The 16,206-nt window shown below is 35.5% G+C and overlaps 1 protein-coding gene across 1 annotated transcript in view; it reads left to right on the top strand.

The window, feature by feature from the left end:
• The window catches only part of dph1 (diphthamide biosynthesis 1), an 89,426-nt gene that overhangs the window by 15,157 nt on the left and 58,063 nt on the right, over window positions 1-16,206 (top strand). Inside the window, exon 3 of the mRNA XM_042739596.1 lies at window positions 1,098-1,161. Within this exon, the coding sequence (XP_042595530.1) occupies window positions 1,098-1,161 (64 nt within the window). The remainder of the gene's footprint in view (window positions 1-1,097; window positions 1,162-16,206) is intronic.

Below are 16,206 nucleotides of genomic sequence, written 5' to 3'. Positions count from 1 at the left end.
TCAGCAATGCACCAGATAGAAATAGCCAGTCTTTGAACCAGTTAATTTTTCAAAACAGTTTTTTGGCTACATTTCATTACTGTAACTGGTGTCTCGTAATGAGGCATGACTTTTGTGAAAATGTGAGACCGAGGCCAATAGCATGTGTCTCGCCAAATGTGTGAGTTGGCAACCCTAAAGTTCTAAAGTTTTTTGCTGTAGGTTCCTTAAATAATTAGTGCTCAATACACTTTAAACCATTATTTATGCTTAACAGAAGGTACAGTTGTGCCTATTTATCTTGACAGTTATTTTAATTGGTTAAAGCTTCATCATTTGATGAGCAAACAAGCTCGCCTGTTATTTAAAGGAAAACATCTGTCAGACTTATACAAGTTCACAGACACACAAACAACACTTTCCTATTAAATTTAACAGAATGAAAAAGAAAGAAAATTTGATGCAGTTTGTAATGGGGATGCATGATATATTGATGGGCATATTGGTAGAAATGTCTTATGTTCTCATATCACAAAAAATAGAATGGTATTTTTAAGCCAATGAATCAAATCAGTTGCTTTTGGGACCCTTCATGTAATTTAGTTTTGCACAATATTAAAATGTAATTTCATTCATTCATTAATTTTTAGTAAATTAGATGCTTTCTATTTTATGTATTTATTATTAATCAGTTAAATGTTTTTTTTTTTTTAATTTAATAACATTTTGTATTCATTTATTTATTCTACACAGGCATTTTGTTTGTTTGTTATATACTGAGTACCATGTGAATATGTTTGTAAAATATGTTGTTAGTATTATTATTATTATTTTAACTTATATAAAAGAAAAATTGTCCATTATATAACTTTTTTTAATTTGATTTTTTATTCATTGTAGGCCTATAACTCATTTTGGCACTTGGAGATCTGGACATCTATGTTTTTGTTTGTTTGTTTTTTAGATATTTGCCAAAGCTTTCATATTGGTACATCCCTAGCTTATATTTTGCACATCAGACTGCCCATATCGCCAGACTAATATATGGGAGGCCAGAATAACTGTCATTCATATTGCATTATACTGCACTGACTGGACTCTCTGTCTTTGACCTGCAGTGGCCTTGCAGTTGCCCGAGGGTCTGCAGATGTTTGCCTGTGTGATCGCTGACATCATTGAGAGGTGGGTACCGCATACACTCACACAACACTCCTCAGGACTGTGGATGCACATCCTTGGTTAAACAGGAAGAGCATTTGAGCCTGCAGAAGACCTCTGTGCTCATTAAAAAACTCTAAGCTTATCATCATTCCCCGCCGTAGCCGTATCTGGGGCTCAGCAGAAAATTAGACACAATTGCAGACACAAGCTAGCTATCACGGTCTCACTAGTTAATGACATGAAGTGGACAAAACCATTATTCTTCTCAATTACATCTTGTTACAGTCTGCGCAGAGCATGCAGCATACGAAAGTGCAAATTATGGTCCAGTGTGGGTAAAGAACGAGTCTGGCAACACCTCCCACTTCGATTGGGTTTAATGCTAATGCTAATGAACACTTGTAGCTCTGCTTAATGATAAACAATGTGCTGTGACAACAAAAAAATGTTTGTTCACAGGTGTTAAAGAAAAGTATATCTTCAAAAATGAAAATTCTGTCATTATATAAACCTGTATGACTAAATTCTGTTGAGTATATTTGTCCTTCTTTTTTCATACAGTTACATTTAATAGAGTCCGAATCATTTGGATTGACTGTCACAAATTGATTCATAAACAAATAGGGGTTTTGTAAACTAGATTGTTTGTTTTCTTGAAAATATTTGACTCAAACAAATGTTTTGTTCATAAATTGGACATTTCTATATCTCTTAAGCAAAGTCAAGATTGATGTCAAGATTTTAAGTGAACGTTGACATAAGATTTGGTCCGTTTCTCACACAAAGCTACTTTAGAAGACGTAGAACATGAGTTGTAGTGGCCGCTTTCATGATACTTATACTTCATGATACTTTTTCATCCTTATTAAAGCCTGAAAAGAGTTCACATTCGTTGTAATTGCATGGAACCGAGTAAACAGCCTTTTCTGTGCTAGAGAAAGAATGTCAGCATGAGGATGCGTAAATAATGACAGAAATTTGTGTTTTGGCTCAGCTGTTCCATTAAGAGCCTTGCCTCCTTTTATACTAAACATTACATTTCTCTTCCACCATCTCCTGGGATGAATATTCCACCTGTTTCTTTAAAGTATGTTCCCACTTTCCTCCGAATAAGCAGAGTCCTATTCCGGATGTCTGCTCAATACTAATGAGGGACATTCTCAGCTGAGGAGAGATGGGCGAGCGTTTCCATTGAGGGATATGTTTAGCCTCGGGAACTGCACTCAAAGTGTCACATTCCCAGAGGATTCATCTGTATTATGAAAACATTATGGGACTGTAATGGCTCCTTCTCACTCAGGGCCGCCGGTTCGATTTGGAGGTGAGCATAGAGTCAGTGAGTTGAAGCAAATGGCTTTGGATGTTTTGATTGGGTCGAGTGAAAGTCTCGCTGTTTGATGACTCTCCTGGTTAACACAGATCCCTCTGTTTGATGTAGATCTGCTGTCAGCGCTTCTGCAATTACATCCTGCATTCAACTTCCTGTTTCTACTTTTTGCTCTTGTTCTAGTGATATGTCCAGTGTAGATCTCAATGAAAATAATCATTAACAAGGATTTTTTAGGGTTTCTGTCAAAGATAATGAAGACAAGATTAATTTTTAAATTAAAACATACTGAAAAAAATAACACCACAAGAATTTCTTTTAAATGTTGATACACTACCAAAGGTAGGGGTTAATACTTTTTAATAATTATGTTTTTGATATCTCTTATGCTCATGAAGGCTGCATTTATTTGCTCAAAATTACATTAAAAACAGGAATATTCTGAAAGATTATTACAATTTGAAAAACAGATTAAAATGTAATTTATGGCAAAGCTTAATTTTCAGCAGCCATTACTCAGTCTTCATTGTCACATGATCATAGAAATCATTCTAATATGCTGATTTGCAGCTCAAAAAACATTTATTATTATTATTATTATTGCTGCTGATAGCAGTTGTGCTACTTAATGTTTTGTATTTTATTTATATTTTTTAACATTATAAATGTCATTACTGTCTGTTTTATTTAATGTAAAGTGTCCCTGCAAAATAAAAATGTATTGAAGAAAAAAAAACTGCTACCAAATAAATAAAATATTGATTACATTTAAAAGACATTTTCATAATAAAAAAAAAAAACCTGACGAAAAAATTAAACACTGGCCATATCTCTCTTTTTTCTGTTCATCGTTCCACCTTTTCTATTTTGTATATTCTTCTACCTATTGTTTTTACATGGTTCTAACATATGTTAATCATTACCATGCTATTACATCAATACATTTTCCAATAAACCATAGCACAATATGATGGTGCGAAGGTTTTGACCCATCTCTTGCCGTCTCTATATCCACTTAAGTGTGTGAGAAGTGCTTTGAGTGTGTGTCTGTTGTGTAATGTGTACTCTACCCTCCTTATCAGACGCCCATAGTGCTCTCAGCTAAAGAGTTGCCTCTTTCTCATCGTAGCTGGGCTTAGCATCACAAATGTCCAGACACTCGGAAACCCAATGAAACCAGTCAGTGTTTAATGAGAGCAATTAATGTCTGTTAATTAACTTTGCGAAAGCCCCCGTCTCCTCCTGACATCAGCCACAGCTTTCCATCCCTCTTCTGCATGTTCTCCCCCTCGTTCTCGCAGCCACATCTTTGGATTGCTGCCAGCAGGATTTCTTCGATCTGCAGTTTCTCTGAGGGCCTTTAGCTTGGCTTGCATAGGAAATTTATTCCTCGTTGGTGTTTAGGGCTCTAGCTGTTTAGGCATAAAGCAGTTGCTGGAGAAAAATGCTCTTCATTAGACTGTGGTGCTGTTCTGCATGTTGCTGAATGATCACAGATCACACAAACCCTGTTTACATCTGGTGTTTTAATCAGTCTCAGGTGATCTGATCACAATTGCTGTTTACACCTTGTAGTAACATGCGTTGTGGCATTTGAAACTTTTTTGTAGTGTTTTATTTTGAATTTATTTATTTGTTTATTTAAATACAATTATTATCAAGACCAGGCTTTTCTCAGCTGGGTGTTGTGGCTCATGCTTGTAATTCCCAATACTGAGGCAGGAGAATTGCTTGAGGCCAGGAGTTCAAGACCAGGCTGATATATATATATATATATATATATATATATATATATATGTATATATATGTGTATATATATATATATATATATATATATATATATATATATATATATGTATATATATATATATATATATTATATATATATATATATATTTTACGAGTTGTGCAATTCCTATGAATTTGTACGGATGACCTACACCTAACCCTGCCCCTAAACCTACCCGTCACTGGGATCTAGACAAATCGTACAAAAACGTATGGGGGAGGTCGTACGAATTCGCCACCTCGTAAATTATGTACAAATTGGTCGTGAGATAGCATTGTGTGACCCCAGATTATAGTTTGTTCAGGGTCATGCTGGTCTGACCCAGGGCCATGGGAAAGGATTGGTTGTTACATGACACTGCTGACAGCTATAGGCACAACTCCCAAATTTGAGATAAAACATCTGACAGCAACTAGAATGGATTAGAAACAGTTTTGTGTACTGGAATCTTCATGGGACTGAGAAGAACACTGGAGATTGGAGACTGCACAGGATGTGACTGTTGTGATCGGTGATAGACTGAGCTCCATGTAAGTGTGCGGAAAAGAGGTTGTATAAATCTAGCCGGAATATAAGCTGATTAAACAAGATGAGGTTTTAAGCTCTAATGAGAGCAAGCTGCTATGTATTACAGCAAAAGCTGCAGTTTTGATGTACACACACACTCACAATCAGCCCTACTTCCACATTATATACCCCTATCTGACACACACTAAATTTTGTAGGTATTCTCACACAGTGTACTTGCATTTCCTCGAATGCTGCTTAAAACACCTACACAGGTTAAAGGTGTGTATACTTTCTTAGAGGTGGATTCCCACACACTTCATGCTATAATTTATCACATATGTCCCTTGTACACTCGTAGCTACGAACTTCTTGTGGAATGGAAATATGGATGGTGTGTTTATGCTTGGACTACATGTATACTTATACTAGGATACAGGTCCAGACACATATTTAGGGGAAATTTAGTCTTTTTTTCCATTGTCAGTGCTTACATAAAAGTAATCAACCAGCTTTCTGTCGATCAGCACGGCAAATTCACAAATTCACATTTGAAACTCCCTAATACGGACAAAATGTCCCTAATATGGATCCCTATCGCTGAGCTGAATAAAAGAAAGATATAAGCACACGATTGCGACAGTATATTGTTTCAAATGCATATTATAAGTGACTCAAACTCACTGACAGTGCTTTCAGAAATGGAGCAGCATTTGTGAAATTTATTTAATTAAGAATCACACCAAGCCAAATCATGATTTTGGTTTTATTTCTATTAATCGTACAGGCCTAAATCAACATACAGTACACTTACTGATAGTTCCTATTGTGTTAGATTAGACCCTGCCCTGAAGTAGGAGCTAATTTAGTTCCCTCAAAATGCGTTGCTAAATTAAATTCGTTCCGTGTTCCTGTGGTGAGAACATGCCAAAGAGCAATTTCCACCATTAGTATTAAAAACTATGAAAAGGTTCCTCCGGTGCAAAAGCCCCTACTGACACTGACAGTATTCAGCTTCTCTCCCATTTTGCATACTATCCATCTCAGATAGTATAGCTAGAATTATGTATTAAATTAGTATTTGAAAGGTACTCAGATGGAAATTCGAAGTGTAGATCAAAGCACACTCTGATAATATTCCCCACAACCCAGTTAAGATCTATAAACATCAATAAAAGAGTTTAAAAATGGCAAAAATGGTGGATGTGTGAGACTGAGAGGTAGAAAGACTTAGAAAAAGTTGTTTGAGTGATTAATAATCAATATCTAACCTGATCATATTTAGTTATTTATTCCACATAACTATTTGAGCAATCTGGATTGCATAATCAGATTCCAAAAATTAAGTACTTGTAATTAGGGTATATTACATTTTAAAATGCTCATTATTAGATTACATTTACTTTTTATTGATTACATGGTCACATATTATTCACACAATGGCAGTAAATTATTGAAGTAAGTGAGGATAGCAAAATAAAGTGAACTGTGACATATTATACCCAAAAGATTCTTCATATAGTGGATTACCAGTAAAATTTAGGATCAAAAAATATTCAGACACTCTGACCTGACCATGTTTTGTGTAAGTGTTTTTTCTTTTATTGCTAATGTCACCTTTTTACACCACAGACTGAACAAAATTAAGCATTTCTTGGTTACTGGTTGACCTAAATTGGTATTATCTAATTGTGTACTTAAATTTAACAGCTGAATAATTTTTCGGTTGATTTTAATCCATTTCATACCTTTCTATAAAAGTTATCTGACATCATCAAGAGGATTTTGTTCTGACACAGTTTAACTCTTGAGTTCTTGTCGTATTACTATAGCGAATAAATTGTGATATAATGTGAGAGATGTTAAAGGTGTCTGAATAAATTTTGGTTTGACTTTATTTTCTTTTTCTTAGCTTTTTTTTATATCAATGTGGTATGTTTAATAGTAAGTTTAAAACAAGTTTATTAGTTTAAGTATTTTAAAAAAGTAATCTAAATAGTAGTCCGAATACATTACCTAAAATGAGTAGCCTAGATTAAGTTACTAACTAGGGTTTTCATCATTTAATCTATAAGACTATATGACAACAGTTGTAATGTGGTTGCATGACCCAAAACTTGCTAGTTTGTTTGACATTTAGTTTTGCAGTTCTCTGAGATCTCCAGGTAGACACTACACAAGGTAAACTATCTCCACCCCCAATAAAAAAAAAATGATGCACACAGCTAAATATAGTCATGCTAACAGCATATGGTGTTAAATAAAAAATCACTGAGCTCTATAATGGTGAGTTGCTGTTTAACTCATTTAAAAGAACATCTTTTTCTGGTGTTCAGCTTTGAGTTCAGGCTTGTTAAGAGAGACTGCGACAAACCACGAGAGCCGAGCATATGTCAGTCTGACTTTGATACACCGACAGCCGATTCGGAAAGCGTGAAAGGATCTCATGTGAACCCCACTGAACATGTACGCAGCACTGGGCCAAGACTCCTGCAGTTTTAGTCATGTTTGAGGCTCATAAGGAGTGTGGAGAAACCTCCTCCTGTGCTGTCTGTCACTAAGTGTTATGTTCTTGATAATGTTCACCATCTCAGAATAGCAACAGGCTTTTCATTGAGTTTCCTGTTTAAAGGTCTAGGCTTTTTATTGCATCGATCGTCGCTCATAATGTTTCATAAAAATGCTGGCATGTAGTTGCAACTGTAGCCTTTCGGCGCAGTCCTATTGAGCGAGGTGATTTTAATCCGTCTATAGCCCTCAACATTTATGCAAATGTGTTTGCACTACTCTAAGTATTAAGATAATATGCCTGATGTTTTTCTATACGGGGCGATACATGACTACGAGCTTAAGACAATGTATTTTCGCCGAGTTTTTCAGAGTGGATTGGCATAAATAAATTGAAGGGATAGTTTACCCCAAAATGAAAGTTTGTTATCCTTATGTCTCTCATGTTTACTCCATAGAATTCAAGAGGATATATTTAGAAAAATATCCTGGCTGCTTCTGTCATATTTCATTCACAGTTGAAGTTTTGCTGTACTGATTTTGTTACACTATGAGGTTGAAAAAAAAACACACCAAAAAATCAAGTGCAAAATAATAAGACAGCTTTACTGAAGATTTTTCGCCCTTTTTTTTTTTTTTTTTAAGTCTCACAGAAATATTCATTATTTTCAGTCCAAAAATATGTCTAGGAAGTCAAGTGTGATTCTGTGTCTCCTCCAAGTACAGATATTTGCATTGCTGGCTCCTAAATTTGGAAAAAATGAAACATTTCTAGCCAAAAGTGGATTTAGGGCCTTATTAACACACGTTAAAACATCAAGGTCACTAATGAATGTTTTGATTATAAAACATAAGCTTTGATTGACATTATCGTTGAATTTCAGTGTCGTTTTTCTTTTGATTTTTACATCTATGAACTATACCAGTGTAGCAACAGCCTTATATGATTTGACATTGAATGAAGTTGTAGTAAGAGCAAGGCTAGATTAAAAAAAAATAAAATAAAATAAGCAATCTCACCAACCACAAACTTTTGAATAGTAGTGTATATATTGGTAGTGAATAGTAATGTATATAAAATTCTGATGACTATTGGCTTAAATATTTCTGTTCCTCACACATCTTCTGTATGACTTCAAAACATCTGTAATTGAACTTTTTATAGTGTGTATGTCATATTTAGTTTGACATTAATGGAAACAAGACTCTGAGGGATAGGATTAACCTTGGTGTCAATCATTCAGCTGACAAACATTGAAAATACATTCTTATAAACAAGACTTCACTTAAGATTTAAAGACATTGCACAGTCTATAGACGAACGGTTTATCTGTCCCTCATTTGCTCTGAATTAGACATGGTGTTTTCCTTGACTAAGGTCTATATAGAAATTATTTATGGCTTTTTATAGTACTTTTTGTTACTCGACAGCTGAGATCACCATCCTCGGCATTCTCCTAAATATCTCCTTTTGTGCTCAATGAAAGAATCATACAGGTTTGGATTTATGTGAGGGTGAAGACATGATGACAGAATTCTCATTTTAGGACTCTTGCTTAAAAGCCTGTGATTCATTCCCATCAACACAGTGTGCTTCTGTGGCCAGTTGACACGGATGGGGACAGATACCTCATCGCGCTCTTTATCCGACAATGTTGTGAGTTTCGCTCCGCCGTTAGAGCCTCCTATCTGACGCCTGGCCCCATTTTCGCTTTCTTTGATTCATATCTCCAGGCTGCGGCCCACGGCCCCTGTAGGGGAAATGTCAGAGTTAGTGTGGAGGAAAGATCCTGGCATGGGGCCGACAATCCCTATTCCCGACTCACACTGCAGAGCTGAGCTGTAGGTGGCAGGAGCAGGGCTATGATTGTGTGTGTATTTTTGAGTCCCAGCTGTCTGTCTTCCTCACTTCTTACATAAGGAGCTCGTACTGGGAGGAGAGATCACCAGGCCCACAGCCACTGGAAGAACAAGCCAATTCTCTCTCTCCCCTTTCTTGCTTTCACTCGCCATGTCTTTCTTACTCGGTCTGTGACGATGACTAATGAGCTGCCGTGCCATTCTGTGTAATGAGTTACCTGCCTACACGCCCAGTGTGTTGCCTTGTCTCGCTGGCATGAAGTACTGTGGGGGAAAGGGTGAAGGAAATGGAGAGAGATATGGAGTGGATGGACGACTAGTTGTGGAGGTCTCAGGGCTCAGTGTGAAAGAATTTCAGGCCATCTAGTTTACTTAGATGTTGTTTTAGGTGTAATGTATCAGCTGTAGTGTTTTAAAGGAGATGAATTCCAAACAGCAATTTCTCAGAGAGCGTGCTGTGCTCGAGCCGTCAAAAACGACTTGTGGAACAAATTTACCGCCTTGAACAGTTCAATTCAAGACTGTCAGAGTCTGCTGGGTACCGTTCTCCTGTTTTTATATTAAATCTGAAAGCATTTGTTTGGTAAATGTCCATCAGTTAGATTGTTCAAGGCTGTACTTTATATTGTATGTGATGTATTTATTTTTAACCCTGGCCTTAATGGACAGAATCCTAAAATTGTGTTGCTTTTAGCCCATGTCTGTTAGCTTTGAGGTCATAATGTTCTTCTAAAAGTTGACTGACTTTTGAGATGAAATAAACTTTTATTTTTACTTATACAGTACTTATATTTTGACTAAATGGACCGAAAATATTGATGACTCCTACTTTGCTTATTTTATGTACTGAAACCCTTACATAACATTTTATTGCTCAGAATATCAAACCAAGTGGCAGTTATTTTAAAGAAATAAAGCACAGACAAACAACATTTGTCAAAATTAGGCTTCAAATGATAAAATAGTAATAGTAATGTTCAATTTGTGTTTGTTTCTGTTTCTTAACATTTCAGGTTGTATAAAATAAGAGTGTATAATGAACAAGTAATAAGTAACCAAAAAAATATAGTATTTAATAGATTAACATTTATAGATTACCTATATTAGAAATGATATATTTACCTATATGATCCTTATATAAGATTTGGGAATCAGTAAGATTTTTTAACGCTTCATTCAGCAAGGAATTGATCAAAAGTGACATTTATAATGTTACAACAAATTTCTTTCAAATCTGTGCTGTTCTTTTGAGCTTCCATTCATCAAAGAATCTTGGAAAATGTGTCAGTTAACATAAAATATTAACTTAGGCGCAACTGTGTTCATCATTGATAAAAAAATAAGAAGTGTTTCTTGAAGAGACTTCTTTCAAAAACATGATACTGACCTTAAACCTTTGAAGCATAGTCTATAGAACTAACCTATACTAATTAATGCTCTTAATGAATTAAGCCTTACTGTAAAGTTATACCAATAAAATTATTCAAAATTAAGTATTTGGATTCTCTCGGTTGTCAGACTTAAAGGTTAAAAGTAACTGCAAAATGGCTTTGAAAATTGAAGTTAGTTTTGGCAAAAGCTCTTGCATAATTTGTTTGCAAATGCCACTTGGTTTGATATTTTGTATCAAATGCAATGACATTTAGAGATTTTTGTGGCCAAAAGAGTCCAGAAACATTTTGATAATAATTGATATTAAGAAGGAACATGCTAAGGATTTGCCTGTTGTTTATCGTTGTTAAAATCATATGTAGAATTTCTTTCAGCCATTTTTGAGATGACTTTAAACCAGATGGCCAGCAGTCATCTGCTCTCGGTTTTGATTCGAAAGACGTGTGATTTCTTGAAGACCTTTCGCCTGAGATCCTCTGCAGTCACAGTCACTTTTACAGATGGCCATAACGGCGCTTACAGATGTTAGCAAGGAAGCTGTCATGTCATTTTCGGCTGAAAGATTCTCTCGGTAAACTTTCCTCAATTCCTTTTGCCATCCACTCTGTTGGGTTTTTCAAAAGAGGTGATAGCAGGTGGGCAAATTGTTTTATGTACTTTTTTTCGGGTGCCTGGAAAGGAGCCTTTTAGATCCATGCTGTGAACATCGCACTGAGGTGCAAAGAGGAGAACCAGCACCTGCAGGTTGCACCTGAACATCACCTTACCTCCAGCAAGTCCCAGGGAGCTGAAGCTTACATCTACTATAAAAAGCCTCAAGCGCAAAAGGAAGAAACTCCGGATCTGTCGTAATAAAGACTGGACTGCACTGAATAGGTTTTGATATCAAACTGGTATAAGTCACAAGAATCAATATAGGTTGAAGAAAAACAGCTAAAAATAATGAAGACAGAAACCTGGAGTTTGATTTTATCAGTTTTGTCAGTATGGCAAATTGCAACTCGTTGGGTTCTAGAAGCATCGCCCAGACTGCAAAAGCAGAAGGTAGATTTGGAATTTCATAAGCTGTTTGCTTGACATGACTGTCGTCCTGGAGAGAGTCCGTCTCTTATAGAAGTTTGTCAACACGTATGGTCGTTTTATTTCGTGTGTGTGAGAGAGAGTGTACATGGTTATGAAATATAAAAGTGCCGTGTAGCATTCAGACCTAGCTAATTAGACACGGAGACCGCCTCACCGGCATGGTCCTCGGCGTTGGGTTTTATTATTTATGAAACAATAAAATAAACATCCTGTTCCCTTGCACAGCAGTGTTGCAGAGTATGGTTGCAAATTTAGTTCAATTCATGTTAAAACTTAGATTTTGACTGCTTAATTATTTGCTTAACAAATCTTATATGCATAATTTGGTGGTATAAAAAAGATTCTTGTTCAAAACTTTGGGGTCAGTAAGAAAAAGAAGCCTCTTAGCCTCACCAAAGCAGCATTTATTTGATTAAAAATACAGTAAATTATTGTAAAATATTAATAGAATTTAAATGATCTATTCCTATTATTATCAATATTGAGAACCATTTTATTGGAAACTGTGATACTTTCTCAGGATAAATATAAAGTTCAGAAGAACAAAATAGAAATCTTTTGTAACATTATAAATGTCTTTACTGTCACTTTTAAACAACTTAATGCTTTCTGGCTGAATTTAAAGTATTATTTCTTTCAAATATTTTTCTTTCAAAACAGCAACAAAAACCCTTACTGACCCCAAGCTTTTAAATGGTAGTGTAAATGTGAAAATGAGTCAGATTTGATAGAATTTAAATTTTTATTTGCAGAATTTTCACACGGCAAACTGGAGATTATTGTACTAAACTTACTATTACAAATTTTGTTCAATATTTCTAACTTGTTTGCACATTTAGAAAATAATTTTTCATTCCCTAGAATATTATTTTACCAATTGCAGTTCGATGGGAGTTTTAATAATTCCAGTTTTGAAGAAGTATATATGATTAGCAAATAAGTACATGAGCAAAATTGACCAAAACTGTAACTAAATCAAGTTTGTAACAACATCACTCTTTGTGATTTAGACAGTTTAGGGATAAATCAGTGAGTTATAGACGCTAAAGCAAAAAGTGTTATACCATCCTAGTCTCGCCTATGTGTGAATATATTATGGAATATTTTTGAATAACTTGTGAGTACAGATTGGTTTTCTGGATCGTGATCATGAAACAGCGTGGGCTCTTAGCTCACCTTCTCTCCTCAAGGTTACAATCTACTTACACTTTCTTGCTAATCGTATTTGGTTTAATTGAGGAACAAATGCCCAGACAAGTATCTAACTATAATTTTCTGTACTGTGTGTTCCTTTGCAAATCCAATATGCATATTTTCCTCATCCACTTACCACCATGATCTCTGTGCCTGTGGTGCTTGACAACAAATGTCTTCAGATTCATTTTCACGCTAATGATGTGAAATTATGTACCAGGGCTTTAAAAGCAAAGTTGAGTGTTGATTTGCTTTGTTATAGGAAGCGCCTGAACTTGGTTTTACACCGTGCAGCCTTATTTCCTTCCTGTCCTCAGAAAACCCGTCTCGCTGTTTCCACTTTAGCCTCACAGACTTGCTGGCAGTAATGGAGGTGCAGAGCACACGAGTCTCCTCAAATCAAAGAACCGTGAGGAACCTCTCTGAGACTGAAGGGGGTGAGAAGGTGCCTCCGGTTTGGAATTGGATGTGTAGGCCAGTCGCTTCTATGCCCTCTAGCACATACAGTCAGTCATTCTCTTCCTGACAAAGACAGACAAATTCATCACACCATGTTTTTCCGAATGTACACCAAATTTGATTTAGTTAATAGAAGTTAATTGATAAAGAAAATCTATTTATGACATACTGACGACGTGACATACATACTGTAAAACTGCATGTGTTCTGACGTACGTGTATTTACTTATTCATTGAAACAGCTATGTTCTTACTATTTAGTGTTTTCTTAATTATTAAAACAATTATTATGTTGTGACTTCAAGATGCTTCAAGAAACCTACCTACAAAGCTACCTGAAAAAAACTCTACACCAAATTTGATTTAGTTAATAGAAGTTAATTGATAAAGAAAATCTACACCAAATTTGATTTAGTTAATAGAAGTTAATTGATAAAGAAAATCTATTTATGACAGCATCCTTATTTTACAGCATTTTTACACATGTTCCTAAAATGTTTAACAGTACTGTAGCTTTGCAGGTAGGTTTCTTTAAGCATCTTGGAAATGTTGCCACAGTTCAGAGATCAGATCTCTGTGTGGCGCTCTCGCTGTTATCAAACTCCTTGTGCAAACAAAAATCTCACTGGATTATTACAATTAATGGCAAAATGAATGTTTGGAATTGTAAACTGATATTTCCTACTGACACACTACAGCAAAAGATAGAAATAGCTGACTTAAAACCATTTTTTAGCTGGTGAAAATACTGGTGTTCTAACAATTATGCCCACCAGTGAGTGTGTGTGCACAGGACAAAGTAAGAAGGATAGAGAGAACTTCAGAGCTTGCTTTTCCTGTCATATTCGTATGAATGGATGTCAGTGGAAAGAAAGTGTAGTGTGACCATCCGTTCATTGAAAATGTAACTCTGTTCTCACATTTTATTAATGTATTGAAACCATTGTCATGTTTTGACATTCACTGCTGCAAAAAGAGTTTATATGAATATACTTTTGTAGTTATTTTTTAATCAAGCTCAGTTTGCAAAAGCCTTTAAAGTGTAAAAATGGGAAAAATATGTATTTAATGATGCTTGGGGGAGAAAAGATCAAGAAGTGACAAAATTAGAGAAATTTGTGAAAAGAGGGAACCAGAAGAAAGGAACAAAATGACTTTGCAGAACAGAGGAGTAACTGTGAATAGAAAGATAAATAGATTTCTGTGATCAGAATGACACGACTGACATACTGAGTGAACCGAAATGTAGATAAAGACGGTCATTTACTTCCACTGCTATAGGGTTTTGAAATCAAGCAGCTTAATGAATAAACTTGAACCTCATTCTTTTTTTGATATGTCTAAATACAAGACTTCTGTGTAGAGTCTTAAATCTTAAGCTGCGCATTGTCATATCTAGCAAGCTTTTTGTAATAAACACTCAAATGTGCAGGAAAAAACAGTACGCCTGAATATATGTATGTGTATTATATAAAGGAATAGTCAGTGACACTTTAGTTTTTATAGTTTATAGTCGGTTTTATAAAGCACATATTCTGCATGACTATATACTACATCCCTAATCCTATACCTAATACCTAAAATTAAACAACTACCTTACTAACTACTAATAAGCAGCAAATTAGGAGTTTGAGGCAAAAGTTGTAGTTAATGGTTTGTTAATAGCAAGAATTGGATGTTAAAATTAAGTGTGACCCGATAGTCATGCCATTCCAAACCTGTGTGACCTGTATGAGCACAGAAGGAGATATTTTGAAAAATGTGTTGTTTTGTCCGGCCATTGAGAATCAGTGGGGTCTAAAGTTACCAATCTTCAAGATATTATGATATTGTGTTCCACAAAAAAAAGAAAACCATACAGAAGGTGAACAAATTACCAGTCATGCAAATCTACCCTTGAATCTCACAGCCGACCTTTCAAGCCCTACACACACCACTGGACATACTTTATCCCTTTCCTGCCTTTATGCCAGGTCCAGCCGCGATAAGCCCCTCAGATAAGCCTGAAAATTCAGTTTACTTCACTTACAGTTCATCTTTATGTTCATGAAAGATCCTTATAGATGCATATAGACATATATGACCAGATTAACTCGACTCGGCTTGTGAGTTTGTGTGGGTGTGGGTGGGAGAACCTCTATTTGCATAATGGCAAACCCATTGGAGGCTAAAAGCATATCAGGACCAATGGCTGAAATCCAGCATGTGGAATAGCAGTAATGATCTTGTTTTTCAGGGGGTTAAGGGATTATCCAACAGCATTAGAGAAAACATCTGTCTGCATGTTCTGGAAACTGGTGTGTTTACTTACGGTGCGACTCATCGCTCAACCAGTCATTAGCTGAGGCGCTAGGCCTTGCTGCAGATGCTCTTTCATCCTGGTTTGTACAAGGTGTGTGTGGGTACGGAGACCTTTTGGTCTATCAGGACAGGGAGACTGCTTTTATAGGACAAAAAAAAAACCTCAGAGGCTGAAGTGGAGGACGTTTGATCTTCACAGTGTTGTACCCCCCTACTGCTTCTCTTTGTGCTGTTATAGAAGTGAGTTTTTTTCCCGGTGTGGGTTTTGTTTTTTTGTACTCTGTGTACAGTATAGTTAGACTATCTCAAAATTTTTAATTTCAGGAAAAAAAAAATGTATATATTATTTTGATTTATAATCAAATTTTAATCATATTAATCTGATATCTCTAATTTCCAAGAAAGGCATGCAAATGAAGATAATTGTTTCATACATTTAAAAAGTGATTTTTGAAGTACATTTATTGTCCACAGCAATCATTTTTGATCTATATACACAGCAAACTTTTGCCATTTCTCATCTCATTTTTAACATCATAAGTACCACATTTTTAAGAATCCACTTTAAAAAAGTTTTATTTTTTTTATTTGGTAACACTTTAGTGTAGGGACCAATTCTCACTATTAACTAGTTGCTTACTAGCAT

The sequence above is a fragment of the Cyprinus carpio genome, chromosome B15 (assembly GCF_018340385.1).
Source record: "Cyprinus carpio isolate SPL01 chromosome B15, ASM1834038v1, whole genome shotgun sequence".
Lineage (NCBI taxonomy): Eukaryota > Metazoa > Chordata > Actinopteri > Cypriniformes > Cyprinidae > Cyprinus > Cyprinus carpio.
Note: the sequence above shows the minus strand (reverse complement) of the source record. Positions and strands in the feature narration are given on the sequence as shown.